Source organism: Copadichromis virginalis, linkage group LG11 (genome assembly GCF_057382275.1).
Source record: "Copadichromis virginalis isolate Kocher_CV1m ecotype Utaka linkage group LG11, C_Virginalis_male_GT1.1, whole genome shotgun sequence".
Taxonomy (NCBI): domain Eukaryota; kingdom Metazoa; phylum Chordata; class Actinopteri; order Cichliformes; family Cichlidae; genus Copadichromis; species Copadichromis virginalis.
The window spans coordinates 18,550,148-18,575,164 of NC_140628.1; the positions used below are offsets into that span (position 1 = coordinate 18,550,148).

Below are 25,017 nucleotides of genomic sequence, written 5' to 3' on the forward strand. Positions count from 1 at the left end.
GATGAACAAGACTCTGCAGAATGGATGAGCATGTCTTGTTGTTGCAGCCCAGTTGTGTGTCAGTGTTGCTCCGAGCCTCATCAATCCCTGACATCTGTCTCAGTTCAACATGGACAACCCCCTTCACCTCCTCTCTCGCTCGCTCTTTCCTCCTCCACAATCCCCCCCATCTCTCTATCGTCCGTCTCACTCTCCAGTCACACATGAAAGCCTGCCTGACTTATGCCTGTCAGAGGAACATCCTTCAACATGAAGATGAGAAAAGTCGGGGTGGGGCTTCCAGATAAGACCAATGAACACATACAAACACACACTACTACACATACACTTACACATAAATACACCCACCAGTTCCCACTGCATGGGCCAGAGAGGGTCATTGAAGGTGAGGGACTGGTCACTCTTATTCTCTTCGGGCTGCTTGTCAGTTTCAGACTCTTTCCTGTGGGGACCTGCAAGCACACACAAATATCATGTATAAACGTGTGCATGTAGTCTTTCTTTCCTTGTCCTGAACTCTGACTTCAGGACATCCCTGGTTCCCAACCAATGGCGCAAGGCCTCCCAGATCTCCTTTTTCTCCGCTGAGGTGGAATTCTACTGGCAGATTACCATATCATTAGCATATTATTAGCATCTCATTGCTGCAGAACAGCTTGGCTCGCTGTCTGCAGAAGAGCCATCAGCCCATCAAGGCCTGCACCTTTCCTTCCCTACATTTAATGTTACACCGACTGCCACTCGTTTTCAACCATGCACAACCCTCTCTCTCAGTGCTCTCTACTATCTTCTCACTATCAGTTTGTTTGATAATTTCTTGAACTGCCAAATTAATTGATATCACACTAGCCTTTTCTGGAAGTGACTGTAATGAAACATCCCACACAAGTATAAATATATCTCAAGTATTAGGATTAATAGGAGATCATTTGGTTCCAAACCAATTTAAATTTTCTTGCACGACTCTCTCCAGTGTAGCATTGCTATGAAACAAATAATAATTACAGTTGCTTTACCTTAATAGACTCTGATTAGGAATTGTGTTTTACCGCATGTAAAACACAAATTTAAAATCTGCCTCTGGACACATGACCCAGTATGCAGAGTGTTGTCAGTAAAGCTAACTTATAACAGTAGAGAACCACAAGTATAGTATTGTTAGAGAGATTCTTCCAAGTCTTTCAGTTAAAAAAATACTTTTTTTCATATAAAGTAATGTGAATGTAGTTGAATACCACAATTAAAGACAATTAACAATACGCTAATGTATATCTGGACCTTTGGGAGACGAATGTGTCCCATTCTCGTTGTTCAAGAGTCCTGGGTCTCCTTTGTCATATTTATCATTTCATTGTGCATCAAATGTGTTCAACTGATGAAAGATCTGGACTGCAGACAGGCCAATTCAGTACCCGGACTCTTCTAATATGAAGCCATACAATAGATGCATGATTTAGTTGAGCATTTCTGGTTGAAATATTTGCGGCATTCCATAAAAAGATGTTTGTATGGGACTCTATGTCACTTAAAATCTGTATATATATTTCAGTGCTGATGCTTCCTTTCCAGATGTGCAAGCTGCCTTTTCCATAGGCAATAAAGTACCCCCATGCCACCAGAGATGCTGGCTTTTCAACTGAGCACTGACAACAAGCCAGATGGTCCAATTCCTCTTAAGTCCTGAGGATGTGGCATCTATGCTTTCCAAAAAGAATTCCATACTTCGATTTGTCTGACAGAACAGTTTTTATTTTATTTTAAATGAGCTTTGGTCCAGAGACGACAGCAGTGTTTCTGGATTATGTTCAAGTATGACTTCTTCTCAGCATGATAAAGCTTTAACCTGCACTTGTGGATGGCACAACACACTCTGTTCATAGACAGTTATTTTTGGAAGTATTCGTGAGCTCATGCAGGGTTTTTTCATGTCAGTCATGCCTGTTTTTAAATGTAGTGTTGCCTGAGGACCAGAACAACACAGACATTCATTACTGATTTTCAGAAATGGGGTTGTATTTTTATTAAACATTAATAAAATACGAAATTTTAATTCACCATGACAAATTTTCTTGATCACTTTGCTTTACTGTTTAACTTCAAGTATCGACATGTGTTTAAGTAAATATGCAAGGACAGTATAGGACAAATACATGAATGTAAATCAAATCCAACACAATTAAAAAAGAAAGAAATGTTAAAATATAATTTTTACATACATTCTCTGGGATTTTAGATCACTTTAGGAAGTAAAATGATTAAACTGTGTAAAATAAAACTGCTCAAGGTTGCCTTGTCCCTTGCAGATGGTGTGGTATGATTCTCTGATTTTATTGTTAATATTATATACTGTAAATAATGAGATATTCAAAGTCTTAGCAATATTACATTGAGAAAAATTATTTTGAAGTTGTTTCACAATTTCTAGAAACATTTGTTTTGCAGACTGAAGAACCTCTTCCCATCTTTACCTCTGAGAAACGCTGCCTCTCTAAGATGGTCTTTTTATATAGCTATATTTATATAGCTAGCAATCACCCACTGATGCTCTTATGGCAGTTTTTCAGCTCAGGTCAGTATCTATTCATCTTCAGGGATGATATGGTTGAGTACAAATTCACTGAATTCAGAGTATATGAGGACATGCGTCCATATAGTCTGAATTCAAAGAGTTATAACACTAAGATAGCGGTATACTGGAAGCCAAACAGCTGACAGCATTATAGTGCCAGGATTTTAAATGACACAGTACTGGATTTAACAGACTACATATTATATATATATATATATATATATATATATTAGGGGTGCAACGATATTCGTATCGATATTGAACCGTTCGATACAGTGCTTTCGGTTCGGTACGCATATGTATCGAACAATACAACATTTGTAATTTATTTTATCAATTTTCCTTCTGACGATGCTGTCTGTGTTGAGCGCTCAGTGAATCTGTGTTCGACTACTCCGCCTAGGCTGCACTGTCGAGCGCAGATCCACTGAGCGCTCAACACAGACAGCATAGTCAGAAGGAAGAGCGCAGGGCAAGCTAGCGAGACAGAAGTTAAGCTCTCCTTGCAACAGGCAAATTGAACCTCATTCAGATCTGGCGTTTGGAATTATTTTGGTTTTCATGTGACGTATGACCCTGAAGGTAAGCGAGTCATGGACTAAAGTAAAACAGTATGTTGGATGTGCCATGCAATGCTCAATTACATTGGTGTGAACTAGTGTGTTAGCGCAGTTAGCTCGTTAACGTGTTGGCCGTCTAGCCCCATGCACGGGGCGATCGGCGGTAGCTCGTTAACGGAGATTTGCCGTGTTGTGGCATTAAGGTCATTTCAACGAGATTAACCTGAAAGCACTAGTGGGAACACAACGAATATGACTGCACATTTACGCCGACATCATCCTAGTGCAAAGACAAGTGGAAGCAGACAAAAAAAAGCAAGCATGCTACTAACTTTAGCCGAGTCATTTAGACAGCTGTTAGCACATGATTCTCCTTATGCTGCTGAGAATATAGCCCAGAAGAAGCGGATAGTATAGCTTTTATTTTGGAAAGAGACATTTCTCTGTAATAAACTCTCTTTTCCAAAGATGAGTGATTCCTCAATCAGATACAGGGCTCGCAATATCGCTAGCCCGACGTCCTGGAGCTAGCGATTTTTTTCAGTCGGGCTACCAAAATCTTTCTCTTCCCTGCCCGTCGGGCTATTGTAGGAAAAATATATGTCAATGCTTTTGCATTCTTTCAGAAATGTAGCTGGGTAATTATGTCATTGGCATCGGTGAGCCACTGTCAATATGTGACATATTGAAATCGCGTTTGAATTTGCGCTTGTTTTTTTGCTTTCACTTTGCAATCGTGCGAACTGTGTATAGAGAGCGACAGCACTGATCTGTGAGTGATGATAATTTGTGCACTAATTCCTCTGACATCGTCTTATTAATCGTTAGCTTACTATGCAAACATGACAAGTGAAATCTCCCGCAGCAAGCTTAAACATGTGAGAGGTTGATCGCGCAGAGAATCGCTGAGCTTATGTGAGTGAGCGTGTAAAAGCATTTCAGTTCTGCTGAGCCAAATAAGACAGGTCAGGGTGAAGAAGTGACAGCCAAAGAAAAGCTTACCACAAAACGGAGAAGTTATGACAAATCAGACTATAAGGCAAAAAGAAAGTGCAGCTTTATGGTTTCATGGACAAAAGAATTTCTGTGGCTGCGATATGATGAGATAAATAACCAGGGCTGCACATAAGTGGTCCGCAGGTGCGCATTCGCTGTCAAAATAAAAAACACGCACAAGGGTTAGGGTTAAATTTAAAAACTGTACTTTTGAGTTAAAATATATATTTATAATTTTAATAAATGACAAATTAAAAATGCATGAACATTTTTTTGTATCGAAAAAATATCGAACCGTGACACCAAAGTATCGAACCGAACCGAACCGTGAATTTTGTGTATCGTTGCACCCCTGATAAATATATATATATATATATATATATATATATATATATACACACACACACAGTGGGGCAAAAAAGTATTTAGTCAGCCACCGATTGTGCAAGTTCCCCCACCTAAAATGATGACAGAGGTCAGTAATTTGCACCACAGGTACACTTCAACTGTGAGAGACAGAATGTGAAAAAAAAATCCATGAATTCACATGGTAGGATTTGTAAAGAATTTATTCGTAAATCAGGGTGGAAAATAAGTATTTGGTCAATAACAAAAATACAACTCAATACTTTGTAACATAACCTTTGTTGGCAATAACAGAGGTCAAACGTTTACTATAGGTCTTCACCAGGTTTGCACACACAGTAGCTGGTATTTTGGCCCATTCCTCCATGCAGATCTTCTCGAGAGCAGTGATGTTTTGGGGCTGTCGCCGAGCAACACGGACTTTCAACTCCCGCCACAGATTTTCTATGGGGTTGAGGTCTGGAGACTGGCTAGGCCACTCCAGGACTTTCAAATGCTTCTTACGGAGCCACTCCTTTGTTGCCCGGGCGGTGTGTTTTGGATCATTGTCATGTTGGAAAACCCAGCCTCGTTTCATCTTCAAAGTTCTCACAGATGGAAGGAGGTTTTGGCTCAAAATCTCACGATACATGGCCCCATTCATTCTGTCCTTAACACGGATCAGTCGTCCTGTCCCCTTGGCAGAAAAACAGCCCCATAGCATGATGTTTCCACCCCCATGCTTCACAGTAGGTATGGTGTTCTTGGGATGCAACTCAGTATTCTTCTTCCTCCAAACACGACGAGTTGAGTTTATACCAAAAAGTTCTACTTTGGTTTCATCTGACCACATGACATTCTCCCAATCCTCTGCTGTATCATCCATGTGCTCTCTGGCAAACTTCAGACGGGCCTGGACATGCACTGGCTTCAGCAGCGGAACACGTCTGGCACTGTGGGATTTGATTCCCTGCCGTTGTAGTGTGTTACTGATGGTGACCTTTGTTACTTTGGTCCCAGCTCTCTGCAGGTCATTCACCAGGTCCCCCCGTGTGGTTCTGGGATCTTTGCTCACCGTTCTCATGATCATTTTGACCCCACGGGATGAGATCTTGCGTGGAGCCCCAGATCGAGGGAGATTATCAGTGGTCTTGTATGTCTTCCATTTTCTGATGATTGCTCCCACAGTTGATTTTTTCACACCAAGCTGCTTGCCTATTGTAGATTCACTCTTCCCAGTCTGGTGCAGGTCTACAATACTTTTCCTGGTGTCCTTCGAAAGCTCTTTGGTCTTGGCCATGGCGGAGTTTGGAGTCTGACTGTTTGAGGCTGTGGACAGGTGTCTTTTATACAGATGATGAGTTCAAACAGGTGCCATTCATACAGGTAACGAGTGGGGGACAGAAAAGCTTCTTAAAGAAGACGTTACAGGTCTGTGAGAGCCAGAGATTTTCCTTGTTTGAGGTGACCAAATACTTATTGTCCACCCTAATTTACGAATAAATTCTTTACAAATCCTACCATGTGGATTCATGGATTTTTTTTCACATTCTGCCTCTCACAGTTGAAGTGTACCTCTGGTGCAAATTACTGACCTCTGTCATCATTTTAAGTGGGGGAACTTGCACAATCGGTGGCTGACTAAATACTTTTTTGCCCCACTGTATATACACACACACTACTGCCATCAAATCCAGCCGCCCACATAACAGTGAATACCTGCAAATTAAATAGAATATTATCCTCCAAAATATTTTCTCCACCATCTATGCTCAGATCTATGTGGACTGAAGAGGTTGTACACCGGTTGTGTATACTTGTAGAAGACAAATATGAACCTCTTCTTCAGCGCACGATGCAGCTGGAACATGACCAGAGGACCCTGAAATTCTTTAATGTTTAAATTTTCATTATACAGTCATTTGAAAAAATAATTACATCCCACTGAAACGGCAGGCTTTTTGGACGTATTTGGACAAGCAAACATTTCATCCACTTTGAAACAGTGCCCACAGATAAGGAGATAATCAAAAGAAAAATATCAAAAGATGCAATTTTCTTCTGTGAAAAGAGTATACCCACCCTTCGCTTCAGAAGCTAGTATGTCGACCTTTTAACAGAAAAATAAAAAAAAATCTTGTAGGCGTTTTGCTCAATTACCCACCAGTCTTTGACAACGGCTTGCTAAAATTTTTTGACCCTTCTTCCATGCAGAATTCCTTCAGTTGCGAGATGTTTGAGTGCTTTCTTACATGTACTGCCAGTTTCAAATCCCACAACATTTTGATGGGATTTTTCCTGGGGTTTTTTTTTCAATAAAAATTGTTTTTTCTTTTCTAACAATGTCTTGGTGGAATTGTTTGTTTAGGATAATCCTGCTGAGAGGTCCACTTCCAGTTCACCTTTCAGACAAATAACCATATATTATCTTTCAGCTCTTTGATATGATGCTGAATTCATGGCCGAATCACTGACCCCAAGTTGTGCAAGAAAACCACACCAAAGCATGACATTTCCACACAGTTCATATGAGTTTCTTCTCCTCAAAAGCCACCTTTGGTCTGATCCAAACATGTCAACTTTTGTTGTGGCCAAACAACTACTTTTGATTTGTCTGTCCAGTGGACATTTTTCCAAAAGCCCTGGTCTTTACCTTTACAGTCACTGGCAAACTGCTGTGCACTATTAAACATTGTGAGGCCAAATTAGTATAATCTCTTTCTGACAATACAAATATACATTTTCCCAACAACATTTGGCAGTTATGGGCAGATTCTGTCATGAGACTTCTTTTAGCAGCGCAGCTCCTGTGATGAATCTGCTGGGGTAGCCGGTCCCAAAAAAATCAAATTGGCAGTCAAGTTGAATCTTTCTCAGTTATAGATGAAGTTCTACTTTTTCTGCTTCTTCTGGCTGCTCCCTTCAGTGGTTGTCACAGCAGATAATCTTTCTCCACCTCACCCTATCGCTAGCGTCCTCCAATGTCACACCAGCCCCCACATGTCCCGCTTCACTACATCCTTCCTGCACACGTACCATCTCAACTTTGCCGCTCTAACTTTATCTCTAAAATGCTCGACCTGAGGTGTCTTTCTGATGTACTCATCTTAATCTTATTACTCCTCACAAAAACCTTGGTATCTTCAGATCTGCCACCTCCACCTCGGCCTCCTGCCTGTTCGTCAAAGCAGCTCTCTGCAATTTCTCTTCAGATCTTGATGGTTCACCACACTTCGATAACAATTGGAACACCAGACGCTGGATGTGAGAGGTTGAAATAACACATGTTCCACCTGTCTCTCCCCAAGGAGGCTCTAATCATTGGCACCTAATCAGGACCTGATTCTAACATTATCAGTCTGACAGTGTTGGTAATATTGGGATACACTTCCTCTCTTTCATGCTTCTGATTTGTTCTTATTGATTTATTTCTTAAAAAATATTTGACAGTGGCTAGCGTAGTGGCTTACACATTTGCCTAATTAGCGAAAGATCCCAAGTTTGTTTCTGTGAAGGGACACAGTTCCCTTTGGGGTTTTGTCAGGAAGGGAATGTTGTGTGGAAATCTCCTTTACTGACAAATCTGTTGTCAGTAAAGGAGCAGTTGAATATAGTTATATTTTATAATGACATCTAATATGTAACAACACAACTTCTTATCTTTTAGTCTTCAAATGGTTTGTGTTTGCTTGTCCAAATATGTCAAACAGGTTATCTGCAGGTTAAATATATCACGTGTAGTAAGGTCCATATTTTTGAGACATTTTGCTTCTGGACACCAATACAGTGGATTTAAATCAAACAGTCAAGATGTGACTGAAGCTTTAATTGTACTGTATTAAATGTTTAGGAATTACACACATTTGTGCATGTAGAGCCAGTAGAGACTCAAAGGTTATTGGACAATTAACTGATACATGTTTCATGATTAGGCCTGTTCCCTTCTTATTCCATGGCAACTTAAGCTGACAAAAGATCGGAAGTTGATTCCAGTAGTTCGATGTCCATTTCGTAACTGTTCACTAGAACTCTCAATATGAAGTTATGAAGAAATGTCAGTGCAAGTTAAGGGAGCCATCCTGAGACTGGAATATCAAAATAAACCTCTCAGAGAGATAGCAAAACTTATGTAGTAGCTAAAACAACAATTTGGTAAACATTCTTCATAAAAAAGAAGAAAAAAAAAACGACCCGACTCAGCAATACCAAAAGGCCTGAAAGACAACTAAAGTGTAAAATAAGTGAGATATTCCCATGATTAAGATAAACACCTTCACAACACCCAACCTAGTCAAGAACACTGTCAAGGAGGCAGCAGTATCATTGTTCAAGTCTACAATCAAGATATACCTTAATGAATGGTAATACAGAGAATTTACAACAAAGTGCAAACCACTGGTTACACTCAAGAACATAAAGAAAGGCCAGATTAGACTTCATCAGAAAACCTCTAATAAACTGTTCTGACAAATAGGCTTGAGGAAGAGAAACCAAGATTAACTTGTGTCAGAATGATGGGAAGAGGAAAGTATAGAGGAGGAGAGAAACAGTTTTGTGATCCAAAGCATACCACACCATCTGTCAAACATGCCCATACCATATATATGGTTACTGAAGGCAAAACTCAAGGCTTTCTTTCTGTCTTTCTTTCTTTTCTGACCATCTTTTACATTTTTCCACTATGAATTGTTAACAAAGGAAACCCTGATTACTTTCCTAGTTTCAAATGCTGTATAGAAAATTTATTGTACCAAATCATAAATTCAGTTTACTATTACCATTTGTATTCTGTGCTTGAATAGAGTTTAGGATGCCATAATGAGGCTTTTCCACCCTGCCAAGTAACATGCTTGTTACTTGGCAGGGTGGAATGCTCGTATTTGAGATATTTAATACTGGCACACTTTAATGAACATTGGCAGCTCGAATTCAAAAATACTTGCAAAAACATTGTACTTGAAAAGTTCACATCGGCCAAAGAGTGCATTCTCTTTCTTTATTTCTTTATTCTTTATGTACATAAACACACAGCTGCGATGTTGATCCACCGTATCACGGCTTTTTTATCTCCGTTGTACATTTTCTATCATTTGTCAGAGCGGAAGCTAAGCGGATGATAATACACAAGAACAGACAAGAAAGACTGAGAGCACTGCAGCAGGACGTGAGCCAGCACATTCTTCTGCAAACACAGCCACCAATTCCCATCACACACACACACACACACACACACACACACACACACACACACACACACACACACACACACACACACACACACACACACACAAGCTCATTTTAATATCTTAGTGAGGACATCTCATTGACATAATGCTTTCACTAGCCGCTTACCCAAACGCTAACCATCAAAAGTGAATTCCTAACCCCCAGCCTAATCCTAAACCTAACGTAATTGTAACCCTAACACTAAAACCACATTTTGAGCCTCAAAACTTGTGAGAATGGGCATTTTGTCCCCATAAGTGACCATTGGTCCCCACTAGTAGTAGCATGCCAGTTTTCTGTCCTCACAAAGATGTCTAAACATGCACACACACACAGACACACAGTCATCAGTGGTTTACTGTTGTAAAGCTTACAGTGATCTATTCAAACACAGTAAAACACCTGCAAAAGACACATAGATATTTAATATACCTATGATCAAAAGTATTACTAAACTGTACTACTAAAAATGTTTGTAATTCTGTCTCCCTCTCTCTCTCCCCTATTCACATACATATATACTGGAATTACTAAAATGTGTAATATCTATCTATCTATCTATATATATATATATATATATGGCAGCTGGATAGCGTAGTGGTTAAACTACACGCCTTTGGAACAGAGGATCGCAAGTTCGATTCCTGCCTGGGGCGTCTGTATCCAGTAAGGGTCCTAAGGCTAGACCCCCTATGCTAAGCAAGCCTACCGCAGACATGAGCGAGACAGATAAATATGAAGGCATGCCGGCTCGGACGTCGCCCGGATCAACAAGGTCCGCGTCAGGTGTTGAGGAACCAGGGCACCCTGACGAAAAGTGGGCTACTGGAACAAGAAGGCATCGGTGGGCAAGGGACGAAAACAGGGCGTTGTTGGAATGCTACTACGCAAGTAACCCCGGTGGAAGGGGCTACATGAATAGGATGAGGGACCTATGGATTCTTCGATACCCAACATCCACAATGACGGCGAAACAACTAGTAGCTCAGTGTTCCAACATTCGAAAGAAGGGACTGCTCTCACAGCTAGAGATTGATGAGGTACAACACAAAGGAGGAGTCAGGACGCCAGGTCAGGGGGGATATCATCACCCCCACCCGAGATTGGGTACATAGCCCCAAGTGCGATAGGAGAAGGATCGTTGAGTGCGAGAGGAACTGACCTGAAAAATAGGATCATGGCCAAGCTTGAAACCTGGATCCCCCGTAGCCGGTTACCAAGATTACGTGAAGTACCCTCAGAAGGTCTGCTAGATGATGTTAATGCAGCACTACGGACAATACCTACAACCACGGTTACCGACACTAACAAGCTGATCTACAATACGGCAGCAGTGATCAGTGAGATGCTTGGCTACAAGTTGAACAGCCACAAGGGGCAGTACCCTCCATGGAGAAGGAGGCTAGAGGGCAAGATCAAAGTAGCACGGAGGGAGGTTAGCCAACTAACGGAGTTGCAGAAAGGTGCGACAAATAAGGTGCCTAAGAAATACAGCAAGCTGTCCATACCTGAGGCCTTGGAAACTGCCAAGCAAAGACTCACAGCCTTGGCCAGCCGCTTGAGGAGGTACACCAGAGAGATAGAAGGCAGGAGAATAAACCAGCTGTTCTCCACAGAACCAGCAAAGGTGTACTCTCAGTGGCAAGGGAACAATAAGAGAACAGCACCACCAAGGCTGGAGACAGAACAATACTGGAAGAGCATATGGGAGAAGGATGCAACCCATAACGGCAATGCTCAGTGGCTAGAGGATCTGAGGGCAGACCACAGCGACCTCCCTGAACAGGGTCCAGTAACCATCACAGTGGCAGATATCCAAGAAAGGGTCTCCAGTATGAAGAGTTGGACAGCACCAGGGCCCGACATGGTTCACACCTACTGGCTGAAGAAGCTGACTGCACTCCACGAGCGTCTGGCAGCACAAATGAACCAGCTGCTAGTTAACGAAAGACACCCGGAATGGCTAACTGAAGGCCGGACGGTCCTGATCCCCAAGGACCCCAAGAAGGGACCGGTCCCCTCCAACTACCGACCAATAACCTGCCTCAGTACTACATGGAAGCTCCTGTCAGGTATCATATCGGCTAAGATGAACAGGCACATGGGTCAATACATGAGCGGGACACAGAAAGGAATTGGCAAGAATACCAGAGGTGCAAAACACCAGCTACTGGTAGACAGAGCAATCAGCCGAGACTGCAAGACCAGACTGACCAACCTGTGCACTGCCTGGATTGATTACAAGAAGGCCTATGACTCAATGCCCCACAGCTGGATACTGGAATGCCTAGAATTGTACAAGATCAATGGGACCCTAAGAGCCTTCATCAGGAACTCAATGGGGATGTGGCGTACAACACTAGAGGCCAACTCCAAGCCCATAGCACAAGTTACCATCAAGTGCGGGATCTACCAAGGAGATGCTCTGTCCCCACTGCTGTTCTGCATAGGCCTGAACCCCCTCAGTGAGATCATTAACAAGACTGGCTACGGATACCGACTACGGAACGGAGCAGTTGTCAGCCACCTCCTGTACATGGATGACATCAAGCTGTATGCCAAGAGTGAACGAGACATCGATTCACTGATCCACACTACCAGGCTATACAGCAATGACATTGGAATGTCGTTCGGACTGGAGAAGTGTAGTCGGATGGTAACAAAGAGAGGGAAGGTAGTCAGAACTGAGGGGATTGAACTACCAGAAGGCAACATTGCAGACATAGAGGACAGTTACAAGTACCTGGGGATCCCGCAGGCAAATGGGAACCATGAAGAGGCCGCTAGAAAGGCTGCAACCACCAAGTACCTGCAGAGGGTCAGGCAAGTCCTGAGGAGTCAGCTGAATGGTAAGAACAAGATCCGGGCCATCAACACGTACGCCCTGCCCGTGATCAGGTACCCTGCTGGGGTAATAGGCTGGCCAAAGGAGGAGATAGAAGCCACTGACATAAAGACAAGAAAGCTCCTTACCATGCATGGAGGGTTTCACCCCAAGTCCAGCACCCTGAGGCTGTACGATAAGCGGAAGGAAGGGGGCCGGGGACTGGTGAGTGTCAGCACCACAGTCCAGGATGAGACAAGGAACATCCAAGAATACATTGGGAAGATGGCCCCAACTGACCGAGTGCTCAGTGAATACCTCAGGCAGCAGAAACCCAAGAAAGAGGAGGGAGACGAGGAACCATCATGGAAGGATGTACCACCGGCAGATAGAGGAGGTGGCTGATATCCAGAAATCCTACCAGTGGCTGGACAAAGCTGGACTGAAAGACAGCACAGAGGCACTAATCATGGCAGCACAAGAACAAGCTCTGAGCACAAGATCCATAGAGGCTGGGGTCTATCACACCAGGCAAGACCCCAGGTGCAGGCTGTGTAAAGATGCCCCAGAGACAATCCAGCACATAACAGCAGGGTGCAAGATGCTAGCAGGCAAGGCATACATGGAACGCCATAACCAAGTGGCCGGCATAGTGTACAGGAACATCTGTGCTGAGTACAACCTGGAAGTCCCGAGGTCAAAATGGGAGATGCCCCCAAGGGTGGTGGAGAATGACCGAGCTAAGATCCTGTGGGACTTCCAGATACAGACGGACAAAATGGTGGTGGCTAACCAACCGGACATAGTGGTGGTAGACAAACAGAAGAAGGCGGCCGTAGTGATCGATGTAGCGGTTCCGAATGACAGCAATATCAGGAAGAAGGAACACGAGAAGCTGGAGAAATACCAAGGGCTCAGAGAAGAGCTCGAGAGGATGTGGAGGGTGAAGGTAACGGTGGTCCCCGTGGTAATCGGAGCACTAGGTGCGGTGACTCCCAAGCTAGGCGAGTGGCTCCAGCAGATCCCGGGAACAACATCGGAAATCTCTGTCCAGAAGAGCGCAGTCCTGGGAACAGCTAAGATACTGCGCAGGACCCTCAAGCTCCCAGGCCTCTGGTAGAGGACCCGAGCTTGAAGGATAAACCGCCCGCAGGGGCGTGCTGGGTGTTTATATATATATATATATATATATATATATATATATATATATATATAGATAGATAGGCAGGGCATACATGGAACGCCATATCCAAATGGTCGGCATAGTGTACAGAAACATCTGTGCCGAATACGGCCTGGAAGTCCCGAGGTCAAAATGGGAGACGCCCCCTAGGGTGGTGGAGAATGACCGAGCTAAGATCCTGTAGGACTTCCAGATACAGACGGACAAAATGGTGGTGGCTAACCAACCGGACACAGTGGTGGTAGACAAACAGAAGAAGACGGCCGTAGTGATCGATGTAGCAACATCAGAAAGAAGGAACACGAGAAGCTTGAGAAATACCAAGGGCTCAGAGAAGAGCTCGAGAAAATGTGGAGGGTGAAGCTAACTGTGGTAATCGGAGTACTAGGTGCAATGACTCCCAAACTAGGCAAGTGGCTCCAGAAGATCCCGGGAACAACATCGGAGATCTGTCCACAAGAGTGCAGTCCTAGGAACAGCTAAGATACTGCGCAGGACCCTCAAACTCCCAGGCCTCTGGTAGAGGACCCGAGCCAGTATGTGGCTATTTCACACCATTAAATATTTATTATCCTTATTTTTGTTTCTGCTGTTTTTATGCCTGAGCTTTTAAACTAGTTGTGGGTTCTTGTTTTTGTGCTTTTTTGGGTTTTCTTTTTCTTATAACAGATGTTTCCTGCTTGGTTTCTTTATGTTGCTATTATCAGGTTTTAGTTTCGGAATCTAGTTCCTGTTTGTGGTTTTGTTTATATGTAATTCCTTGAGTTTCAATCTCTGTGTTAAGTGTTCCTGTTTAATTTTGGTCATCTTTTGTGTTTTGTGTTTAATTTAACTTCTGTTGTCTCATCAGCTCTGATTGTAGCTGTGTTGCCTTTGGTTTCCACTCTACCCCGAGTGGTTGTATTTAACCCCTCTGTTTGCATCTATTATTTGTTGTGCTGTATTGTTGTTGTCCCTGTGTGCTGTCTGCCAGCTGATGGATCTTGTTGACTTTTTGGAATTTGCTATCAGCCTAAATAAAGGTTTGCTTTTTGTTTACATCCATCTACATGTACAGCCTGCTTTTGGGTCATCACTTCTGCAAAACATGACAATAGATAATTAAACTTAAAAACTGTGGCTCAGTAAAGTATCAGCACAATAATGTTTTCTTTTGGCATGTCTCTTTCTGTCTTCTTTCTCATTTTGCTAAACATTAGACTCAATCATTCGATTGCTGCATTTCACTTCAGTGCGGCATACTCATTTTTTATGTACTCTCTAAGGACCTGTAACTGAGAAACCCTTCTTAGTATCAAGGTAAAATTTGGCAGACTTTTTTGAATTCATTACACCAAACTTAGCTGATTCAGATAGACTCAGGCACTCACTCATGTTTCGTGGAATAATAAGAATGTATTTTGAAAAAATTGAATACATACTACTTTACCCACTCGGACTTTATTTTTGTGATATCTGCACAAATCCAGCATTGTATTTTCAAGCCAAAATCCTGCAAACACACACAAAATTGTTTTTTTTGCTAAATACGAATGCTGCAGCTGTTAAATTAACTAACATTTTGCATTAGCTACTTTTCCCATTACCCATTTTTACAGGTAAAAATGTCTCAAAAGACAATGAAGAAGTTCAAAAAAGGAATAAATAAACATGTAAAGGCTTAATGCCACTTTTACCACATTTTCAGCTGATATCCATCCACTGATGTCTGCAGAATGAACATTACCTTGGGCCAGATAACCCACCATGATTGGTCTCACTAGCTTAGGCTACATTAGTTTTGCCTCATAACAAGGAAACAAAGCCAGGAGTCTCATTCCTTCTTGTCTTCTTTCTCTTCTCACCCTCTGGGTTTGTGTGCATATGAGCATTAAAACAGAAGCTGCACCTATGCTGCACCTATGCAGCTTCTGTTTTAGCCAATGAAAATCCAGGTTAAAGCTCAATCATGCAAAAAAGAAATCATATGTGAACATGGTCCAGAAACCATTATCTCTGGGCCAGAAAACTGTCCTGTGGTCAGACAAATCAAAATCTGAAATTCTTTTTGTAAAACACGAACACTGCATCCTCTGGACTAAAGAGGAAAGGGAGCATCTGGTTTGTTATCAGCGCTCAGTTTAAAAGCCTTCATCTCTGATGGTATGGGGGTACATCAGTGCCTATGGAATTGGCAGCTTGCACATCTGGACAGCCTGGATCAGTGCAGGTTATGCATTCCCAACCAGATGACATCTTTTTTCGTCGAAGGCCTTGCATATTTAAGCAAAAAAACAAAACAAACACCCCCCCATCCCCCCAGTCACACACAGTGCATCTATTACAACAGCATGGCTGCATAGTACAAAAGCTGAGCGTTGAACTGACCCGCCTGCAGTTGAGATCTTTAAGCAACTGAGAACATTTAGATCATCATGAAATGAAAAATATGCCAAAGGAGAGCCAGGACTGCTGAGCAGGGAGAATCTGATACCAGACAAGAATGGAACAACAAGAGGGGATGCTAATGTTAAACATGGCCCTGTCCCAATTTTATTGAGATGTGTCATTGCCCAGCAATTTCAAACTGACATATGAATGATTTATATTTTTCTTAAAATGCTACATTCTTTAAATTAAAACAATATGTTGTGTTTTGAATGAAAAATTGGTGTATGAGAGCTGCAAGTCATTGCATTCTAGTGTATTTATTTATATTTCACACCATGTGCCAACTTTTCTGAAATTGAGCCTGATGAGGCCAAGTGGCTATTGAAAGCCAAACTAAGAAATACTTTAACTGCAGTTGTTTATTTATGTTTTACGGCCTTTTTATAGTTTTATTTGAAAGGGTACAGCGAAGAACGACAGGAAAGCAGAGGGGGAGAGAGAGGGGAGAAGCAAAGAGCCATGGGTCGAATTCAAACCCGGGCCGGCCGCTCTCAGCCATGGTCGCCTGCTAATCCCAGTGAGCTAAACCAGTGCCCGCCTTCAGTTGTTTATTTAGTAATGGGTATTTCATGGCAGAGGGACTTGAACCAAAGTTTTCTGTGAAAATCACAGAAATTCAGCAAAAACTAATAACTCAGCACAGTGAAAAACAAAGCATTAGTCAGGGAACAGTATTAGTCAAACTTGCCATTGGTAGTGCCATGGTCCAGTCTTGTCACAGGAATTCGTTTGTCTCTGTAATGACAGTGCTGTCTCTGCACCCAGTGAACCTGGAAAGCACACAACAAAAAGAATCAGAGCTCACCTGTAAACTGGAACTATTAGTTTGTAATCTTCTCACTGATAAATGAAGGTAACTCTGAGTATTTTCATGTCTGTGTTCTCCACTTTTCTTATACAGGCATTTCAATTTATTTCACTCTTAGTGGGTGTATTGCGGGGGAATCTGAAGCAGTAAATGTCAAGTTTGAAGTGGTTTGAATATTTGAGCTAGTTCAACTTCTTTTTTGGCAAATTTCCTGCCTCTGGGAAACACTGCAGTGAAACACACAAATAACGTACCTGCAAACACCTAATGTGTATCTACATGTCGCCAACTGCTTGTTCACAGGAAATCATTGGAAGTCCAGACATTTGGAATAAAATGATACAGAAGAAGATGCTGTGGCCTGATTTAAACTCCATGAATGGAAGCATATTTTAAATGGGCACTTTACTACTTCTTTACACTGATTTGGAAATATGAAGAAAAAAAAATCACTTCACCTTAACAAATCACCTTTGGCTCATCCCAAAGACACTCATGCACTACAGCTCTATTAATCATCTGTCTCAATTTCGCTTTCGCAATTTAACTTTTTTTCTTGTTGTAGTTTTACGAGGATAAAAGCAAGACAGTGAGAGGCACCGAACAAATAAAATATTTTGTCCTATTCTGCTTCACACTACTTTGAAATAGAGGGGGGAAATCCATAGCACGGGGAGAGCTGGGCATCTTTATGGAGGAGAGTAAAAGGTTTCCTCTTCATTAGTTCAAAGAGTACTCGCTTACTCTCTCCTTTGCCGTTCCATTGTCCTGGGTTAAAAGCAACAAAAACACCCCCGCCTCACCTACACCTCTGTCCTCCACAACACGCATGTGCACGCATTCACGCGCACGCACGATTTCTTTCATAGGCCGCTGCTCGCAGCTTTGATCTGATAAGAGGCTGGTCCTTGTGAAGGTGGGTGAAGTAAATCAAACAGCAGATCACAGACACGCATACGCACACGCACATATCACTGTCAGGCCACTATTGTCCTCTTACACTTAAATCAGAGTGGAAGAGGTTGAAAATAAATACTACTGAGAGGCGGCGGCAGTCTTTTATGTTCCTAAAAGCCTGCTTGGTTTATTCCCTCTTCACCATCTTCAATTATACTCAATTAACAAAAGCTAGGAGCTGGTCTAACCTTCCCAAAGAAGACAGCTGTTAAAGCTAAGAACTCGTCATACGTGATGTGAAACAGAGGAGAACTCAGGCAGAGAGAAGATGTGATGTGCACAAATCTGCAAATGTAATCAAATGGGTGTTTATTTTAGGTGCAGCGTATTGATTTATGCTAATTTAAGATGATTTAAAGCATAATAAGCTAAGTGTAACAAACACTTGGATTTGTTAGCACATTTAGGCAATTCCTATTTAGCAAGAGAAACATTGTTTCTAATTTATGTGTGAGCTATACTATTGCTTTGTTTTGTTTGTTATGAATACAAAAACATGTACCAAATTCAGAGTGCAGCTCCAAACTAGCATTTTACTTAGGATATACTGTGTAGCACAACAGTGCACTTGGTACATATGTATTCCTCTGGATAATCAGAATAACAGAACTGATAGTTCACCTTTCATGCGCATTCATTCAGGACATTCACATAAATGTCATCATGCTAATGCAAAACGGACACGAGCAGTTTCCCAATACAGCATGAGCCAGCCACTGGGGTCCACTGAGACTTTATCGTTGGCATGCAATGGACAGCATCAGTGAGCAAAAGCTTGCAGCTGCCTTTCACTGAGTTTTTATTTGCACGTTGCAAAGCACTTCTAAAAAACATAGTTATCTCTGCAAAGGAGTTTATGTTTCTGGTAGCATTTGCATGTGTGTCGTCATTTTGTCTCTGTAGTTTTTAACAGGTTTTGAGTGAATTCTGCTGAAACGTTGTAGCGGTTTAGAGTGGGGTCGTGTTAACAATCCATTCAAAGTTTGCTTACGTCAACTTAACGATTTATTGTGTGAAAATTGACACAAATCCTTAGGAACTATCATTCTTAGTGTGGTACATATTGTCAACACATAGAAAGTACTGTATAAAGATTTAAAATATTATGTCACATTTGACCTCTGATTAACAAACTGATCTGAAGGTCAAAGTAACAGCGCTATTTAAAACTATGTATCTTATTGCCATTATTTGTAATGACAGTTTGTACTGTCATATAGGGAATGAACTATGACATACGGGGAATCTAAATTTCACCTCTAAGCTCTACTTCAAGGTCAAACTTTCAGAAAATGGTATGTGTGGTTTAAAAATATCACATTATAGTTTGCATCCAAATATCATGTCACATTTGACCTCTGACCTCAACTTTACATTTGACTTTTGTCTTATTTCAAACTAACACCAAAATGTGTTATTTTGATTGCACTACAAACTTCTTAAAGTGCATTCAAAAAGAACAATGTAAACTAAAAGAATATGTACAGAATACAATACTATTATCATTAAAAGTAAATACTGTAGAGTGAGCTGCCATGGTGGAGGTTTGCACTCTCTGAGTTCTTCTTGTTTTATTATATTTCTGTTTTAACTTATATTCCACTATATACAATATGATTGTGGGATTTTAAATACACTGGTTAAAGAAAGTGTTAACAGGAATATTTTCAGATGCATCTCAAACGTCAGGTCAAATTAAACTGGGAGTAGTATTGGTAGGCTATTGAAGATATAACCATTTTCAGCTGGCTAAGCAGTTAAACACCAGAGCGGTGTGTGGCAATAGTTCCCAGAAACTTTTAGAGAAAAGTATTTCCAAAGTCACTCTATTTACGTTGGTTTCCAAAAGTGAAACCAATGACAACGGGATGGATGAAAAATTTCCGTGGAGGCGCATAAACTCGCTGGCAAATAGTGAGTGTGTGCACGCATGTGTGAGGGTGTGTGCGTGTATGTCCCAATAGCCTTGTTAAACCCCTTCAGCCTCTCCTCTCGGGGAGCAGCCAGGACATGGTGATCAATACACATGATAGGGAGCTAATCGCTCTCTGTCAAACCAAGCCCTGCCATCTACTAATGGCACACGCTCACTTGGGAATGCGCGCGCGTGTGTGTGTGTGTGTGTGTGTGTGTGTGTGTGTGTGTGTGTGTGTGTGTGTGTGTGTGTGTGTTTTTTCAGGCCTTAATGGCAGATTGAGACTCTTCAGGGAGTGTTGCTCAAGGTTAGGCTCAGGGGACGAGGGGCAATTGACCATACTGTCTGTGACACTGACCCCTCTACTGTCAGCACATTCATCATCCAACTGTGACGCATGGGCAGCACACACACACACAAACACACACACACACACAACAAAATGCACACAATTTCCAAAAACACATGCCACATATACCTGAACTGAAAAATGACATCGTAAGTTTGTGCAACATCAATTATCAAAGCTGCTGACACTTTGCCCTTCACAATAAAAGCATCACTAAATAGAAAAAGAGATATACAAAAGGAACATGGTATGAGATCAATGGAAAATAAAAATAAAGAAAAAACTGAAAAACAAGTTTGGAAAACTCATTTTTAAACAGTGAGTGGGGTAAAAGAGACACAGAGAGAGAGCAGTGGAGTACTTGCTTGATTGAACAGCTGAGATAGAACTGACAGAGGCACAATGTGAATGTGTGGAAGAGGAGGGGAAGAAAGACAGCGAGATGGAAGGAGTAAAACTGCATGAATGTGTGTTTAAAGACATCCCATGAAGAGTGTGAGTGTGCGTGTGAGAGTGTGTGTGTGTGCGCGCACGTGTGTGTTTGTTTGTGTGCAAAAATGGCTCTATAGAACTGAAATGAATGAACAAGGAAGGTGCTGACGAAACGCAGAAAGAAAACTGTGGGTGTTAGAGAGAGAGAGTGAGTGTGTGTGTCTGTGCAATACTCCCATGTCTCTATATGAATGAGTGGATGCGGTGGATGGCAGGCAGCTGCAGCAGTGTGATAGCCGAGCCGAGCTGCACAGATATCAGCGCTGACATTTTGGGCTTCACTACCCACCCACGGCCCCACGGGAAACTGATGGCAATAGCAGCAGCAGTGGCCGCATCACCCCACCGTCGCTGCCTCCGCTGCAGCCCCAACCCCTCCCTGAGCTTGTCAATCTCAAAGCTTTGCTTCCTGACGCACCGTCGGCCTTAGCCTGGCTCTGGTTGGACCCATTATGCCACACAGCAGTGAGCACACCGCATGAACTACCGTCACCAGACCCCGCAATGCACTGCTGATTCCTATCTAGTCCTCAACCCTCCCACCACACTCACCAAGTCTGCCTCTTCATTCAATCTCATCTCTAGCTGCCAGACTGATAGTCCTGACCGCAGAGAGAAAAACGACAGAGAAGAGGGGTTTTTTTTCTGTGTGTGTGTGTGTGTTACTGTTGCAGAGAAGGCGAACAAGGAAAGATGGGGAGCTCTACAGTAGCACACAGTAAAGGGAGGGAGGGCAAAACTGCTGAAAGAGAGGAAATAGATAACAGCGTGATACACTCTGGCCCCTCCTCTAGGCTTCTTTTAGGGCACCTCTTGGCCTCCTCTCCTCTACCTCATTCCTCCCTCCTTCCTCCTCCCCCACCAACCCCTGGGCCCTCTGGTGTGTTGCTCACTCCATTGTGTCAACCTTCAGAAGTGCTCAGTTTGAGTGGCAGGCCGTCACAGATCAGTTCCCTGCTAAAGCGGCCCGGCAGGCCAGGGTGACGGGCCAGGAAGGGATCTAAGTGGGGTTTATCAGCGCTTCTTAACGCCTCTCCGGCTGCCTGACACAAAAGAGAGGGGTATTAAACATCTAAAGCAAACCAAAAAGCGTGAAAGCTCCTTATAGGGCCGCGGGATTGCGGATGTGACTGGAGTCTTAAAAAAAATAGCAGAAAAAAAAGAGAGGAAAAAAAAAGAAAAATAAGGAGAAGGGGAAAAAACACACACACAAACGTCTCAACAGTGAGAAAGTATTGAGGGAAAATTCAAATGTTTTTCCTGTCCTTTGTGGATAGAAGAGTGGGTTGGAAAGAGGGAGGGAGAGGGAGAGAGAAATCCTCACATTTGAAACAGACATTATACTGCTTGCAAAGCTGAACACAAATATGCAAGTTAGCTAATGTAAATCAGGTAATGGTAACCCAAACAACAAAAATGATAAGATAAGCCCAAACGGCATTAGAGTGGTGGTTGGGGTGAGGCTCTTAACTTCATATTCTGTCTTTTAGACAAGTTATCTTTACAGCCTTTTTGATGCCGCTTGGAAAATAATATGGAGCACAAATGAGGCAAAAAACAAACAAACTTAGATTTAACTTAGCATTAAACAAAGCTTCCAAACTTCTGTTAAAGCTCCTAAATCAGTATGAATACATTACAGATTAAGATTTTATTTTGCGAGCTAACAATTATTCTGGCCTTGTAGATTACAAATGTCGTATAGTCTATCGTCACAAAATAAAATCACAGTAGTGAACAGATAGGTAAACTACTGGTAAAATTAATTAACAACATTCATGATCAAATTAATGACAAATGGATTACACTTAGTAGCTTTAGTTGCAGCGACCACTGACCCCATCTATAAAACAGTTTCCTAGATTTATAGTTATTCTCAGAACTAAGAATTGAAGCCCCAACCACGCGTTAGCCGCTAAATGTGGTTGGGGCTTAGCAGCTAGCACTCTGTCAAATGTCAGTAAATGGTGTCTTTCACTCCCACTGGTGTTGAATCAATAAGTTCATCAGAGTTAAGAGTTGTTTACTGCCCACACAAAGTGATTTGCTCGACATGCATCACTTTGGTGTTGACGTTTGGTTGCTAGTGGACATTCCCGGTTGCACAATGTCCACTAGCATAATGCCTACTGTATCTAACACCCACGATATGTCAAAGAGCAGAATCATTCACTCCCAATGGTCGTGGCTTCAACTACTTGCTTAAAATATGAGCTTCAAATATCAAATATAAGTTCAATTAAGGAACAAATTCACACAATTATCTAATTCATTGATAATTCTAAGTATAAACAAAACATTTCCAACAATTTCATATAAAGTTTTATGAATGTGAATTTCTGCTTAAGTCATACTTAAGAACATAAAAGTTGATCATTTTAATAGTAATATCTGTATTGCTCAATGGATATATCTAATATGGTTTTTATTTTAAATGCATCAAAACAGTTTGCACATAGAAGAAGTGAGAAGCAGGATGTACCTGAAAGCACTCTCACTCTTATTCCATCTCTATTCTACAGACATAGCAATGTAGTAAAGTTATGCTTTATGCAATTAAAATTCTAGGACTTTAGTTTAGGCACAATATCAAGAATTAACAAAGATTACTATAGATTTCTATAATATAATTAACACGTTCATCAGACAGAGTGTAACTTTTTAAAAGCAACATATAAGTAGGGATGGGTACCGGTATCCGGCACCGGTTCTGACATAAACGGTAGCAACCAGACCGAAAAGCAGAATTTTGTTAAAAGCCGAGAAATGCACCGTATTTGATAGCTTGCTGCGAGACTTCACACTGTCCACATCTACTGCGTGTGTGGTGCCCGTTATCGGACCTGGAGTTAGCAACATCCCCCAAAAACCCGAAGAGGAGAGTCCTGGCCCCTAGCCCTGCCAGTGTAGCAGAAATGATGACGGATGATGATGATGGCAGCAGCAGCCGTTCTTCTCTGCATGAGTAGCTTAATGTTGTACGTGTGTAATTTACGTTGAGTAGGCTAACCACGCTATTAAATGAATGCATGTAAGGTGAACTAGCAAACACCGTCGTAGTTACATGCGGCTGTCTTCTTGTTTGATGGCAGATACTCCCTTCACCCTGGCCAAAAAGGCTAAAATGACCAAAGAAAAGTGGAAAACAGCTAAACATGAGAGGTTTTTGGACAAAGTTTGTGTTTTTTCCATTGTTTAAGCACTGCTTCCAGCCAAGAGTGATACCAGATATGCCCTATAGCTGCAGAAAAGGCACACATTGTTATCTTTTTACAAAAAAACAGCTAAACATGAGAGGTTTTTGGACAAAGTTTGTGTTCTCCATTCTTTAAGCACCGGTTCGAGCACCGTTTAAGCACCGGCACCGTTTCAAAAGTACCAGTTTGGTACTGGTATCGGATAAAACCTAAACGATACCCATCCCTACATATAAGGCTAAACTTGCACTGACAAAAATATTTTTCGATTTGCTGTCACATTTTAAACACTACAACAACTATCACATTTATTAGCACATTTTCACTTTTATACGTTTTTAAGGATTTAACACACTGCAAATTTTAGAGGTCGTTCAATAACTCGATATTCAATCACAAGGAGATCGAGCATCATTTGACAACAACTGGACAATGCATGCTCTATCTTAATTTAGCTGTGGCTGTTTAGAATATATTTCATTTTTTATGCAAAAATAAGACTACCTATTGGTGAGCTTACACTAGTTAGGTAAGCATCACTAAAAGTTTAGATGTTTTGCTAGCTGCAAGGTAAAGCCTATATTTGACTTTATTTTTTCTAAAAGCTGACCTTGGCCTTTCATCATTATAGCATCCTCACTATAATAAATATCTTTTAGCGCCCTGCTTATTTTTTTCAGTTTATATAAGAAAAACTTCACACTTGTTCTGCCGGTAATGTCTTTTCTCCTTGACTTCTGTCTGCAGCTTGCAGCTGTCGTCTCAAGTGTTGCATCAATAAGGTGCCTGTACAGCTCAGATTAATGAGACAGATATTAAAACAGATTTCTTTTTAAAAAGAAGATTCAAACCAGGTCATCACAAGACTGGAACATGCTGTGAACAGTGCCTTTCTGTATCTGTGTATTAAGTGTGTAGTACACCAGCAGGAACCAATGTGTGTGTCAAAAGATGGCAGGGGGTTAGTATCTGAGACATTTGGTAAAAGGTCAGTATAGAGTTTGGTCAGAAACATGTCTGCGCGTTTGAGAATGAAACCACAAGAGGTACAATAGTTAGGACAGTTCGGAAGAGAGTCGTTGAGGGGAAACGGGGTTTCAAATAAACTACGTACACATACACACTCAGAGAGACAGAAGAGAAACCATGTGTGTATGTGTCTGTGT

General features: G+C 41.8%; 2 protein-coding genes across 2 annotated transcripts in view; both read right to left on the bottom strand.

Annotated features, from left to right (window-relative positions):
• Window positions 1–15,451, bottom strand: part of LOC146698348 (neuroendocrine convertase 1-like) — a 110,148-nt gene extending 94,697 nt beyond the window's left edge. The window contains exons 1-2 of the mRNA XM_085472788.1: window positions 15,430–15,451; window positions 349–452 (exon numbers count right to left, since the gene is read on the bottom strand). Of these exons, the coding sequence (XP_085328914.1) occupies window positions 349–452; window positions 15,430–15,451 (126 nt within the window). The remainder of the gene's footprint in view (window positions 1–348; window positions 453–15,429) is intronic.
• A 1,356-nt stretch (window positions 15,452–16,807) lies between these two features.
• The window catches only part of LOC146698349 (uncharacterized), a 32,147-nt gene continuing 23,937 nt past the window's right edge, over window positions 16,808–25,017 (bottom strand). Inside the window, exon 4 of the mRNA XM_085472789.1 lies at window positions 16,808–16,903. Coding sequence (XP_085328915.1) covers window positions 16,808–16,903 — 96 coding nt within the window. The remainder of the gene's footprint in view (window positions 16,904–25,017) is intronic.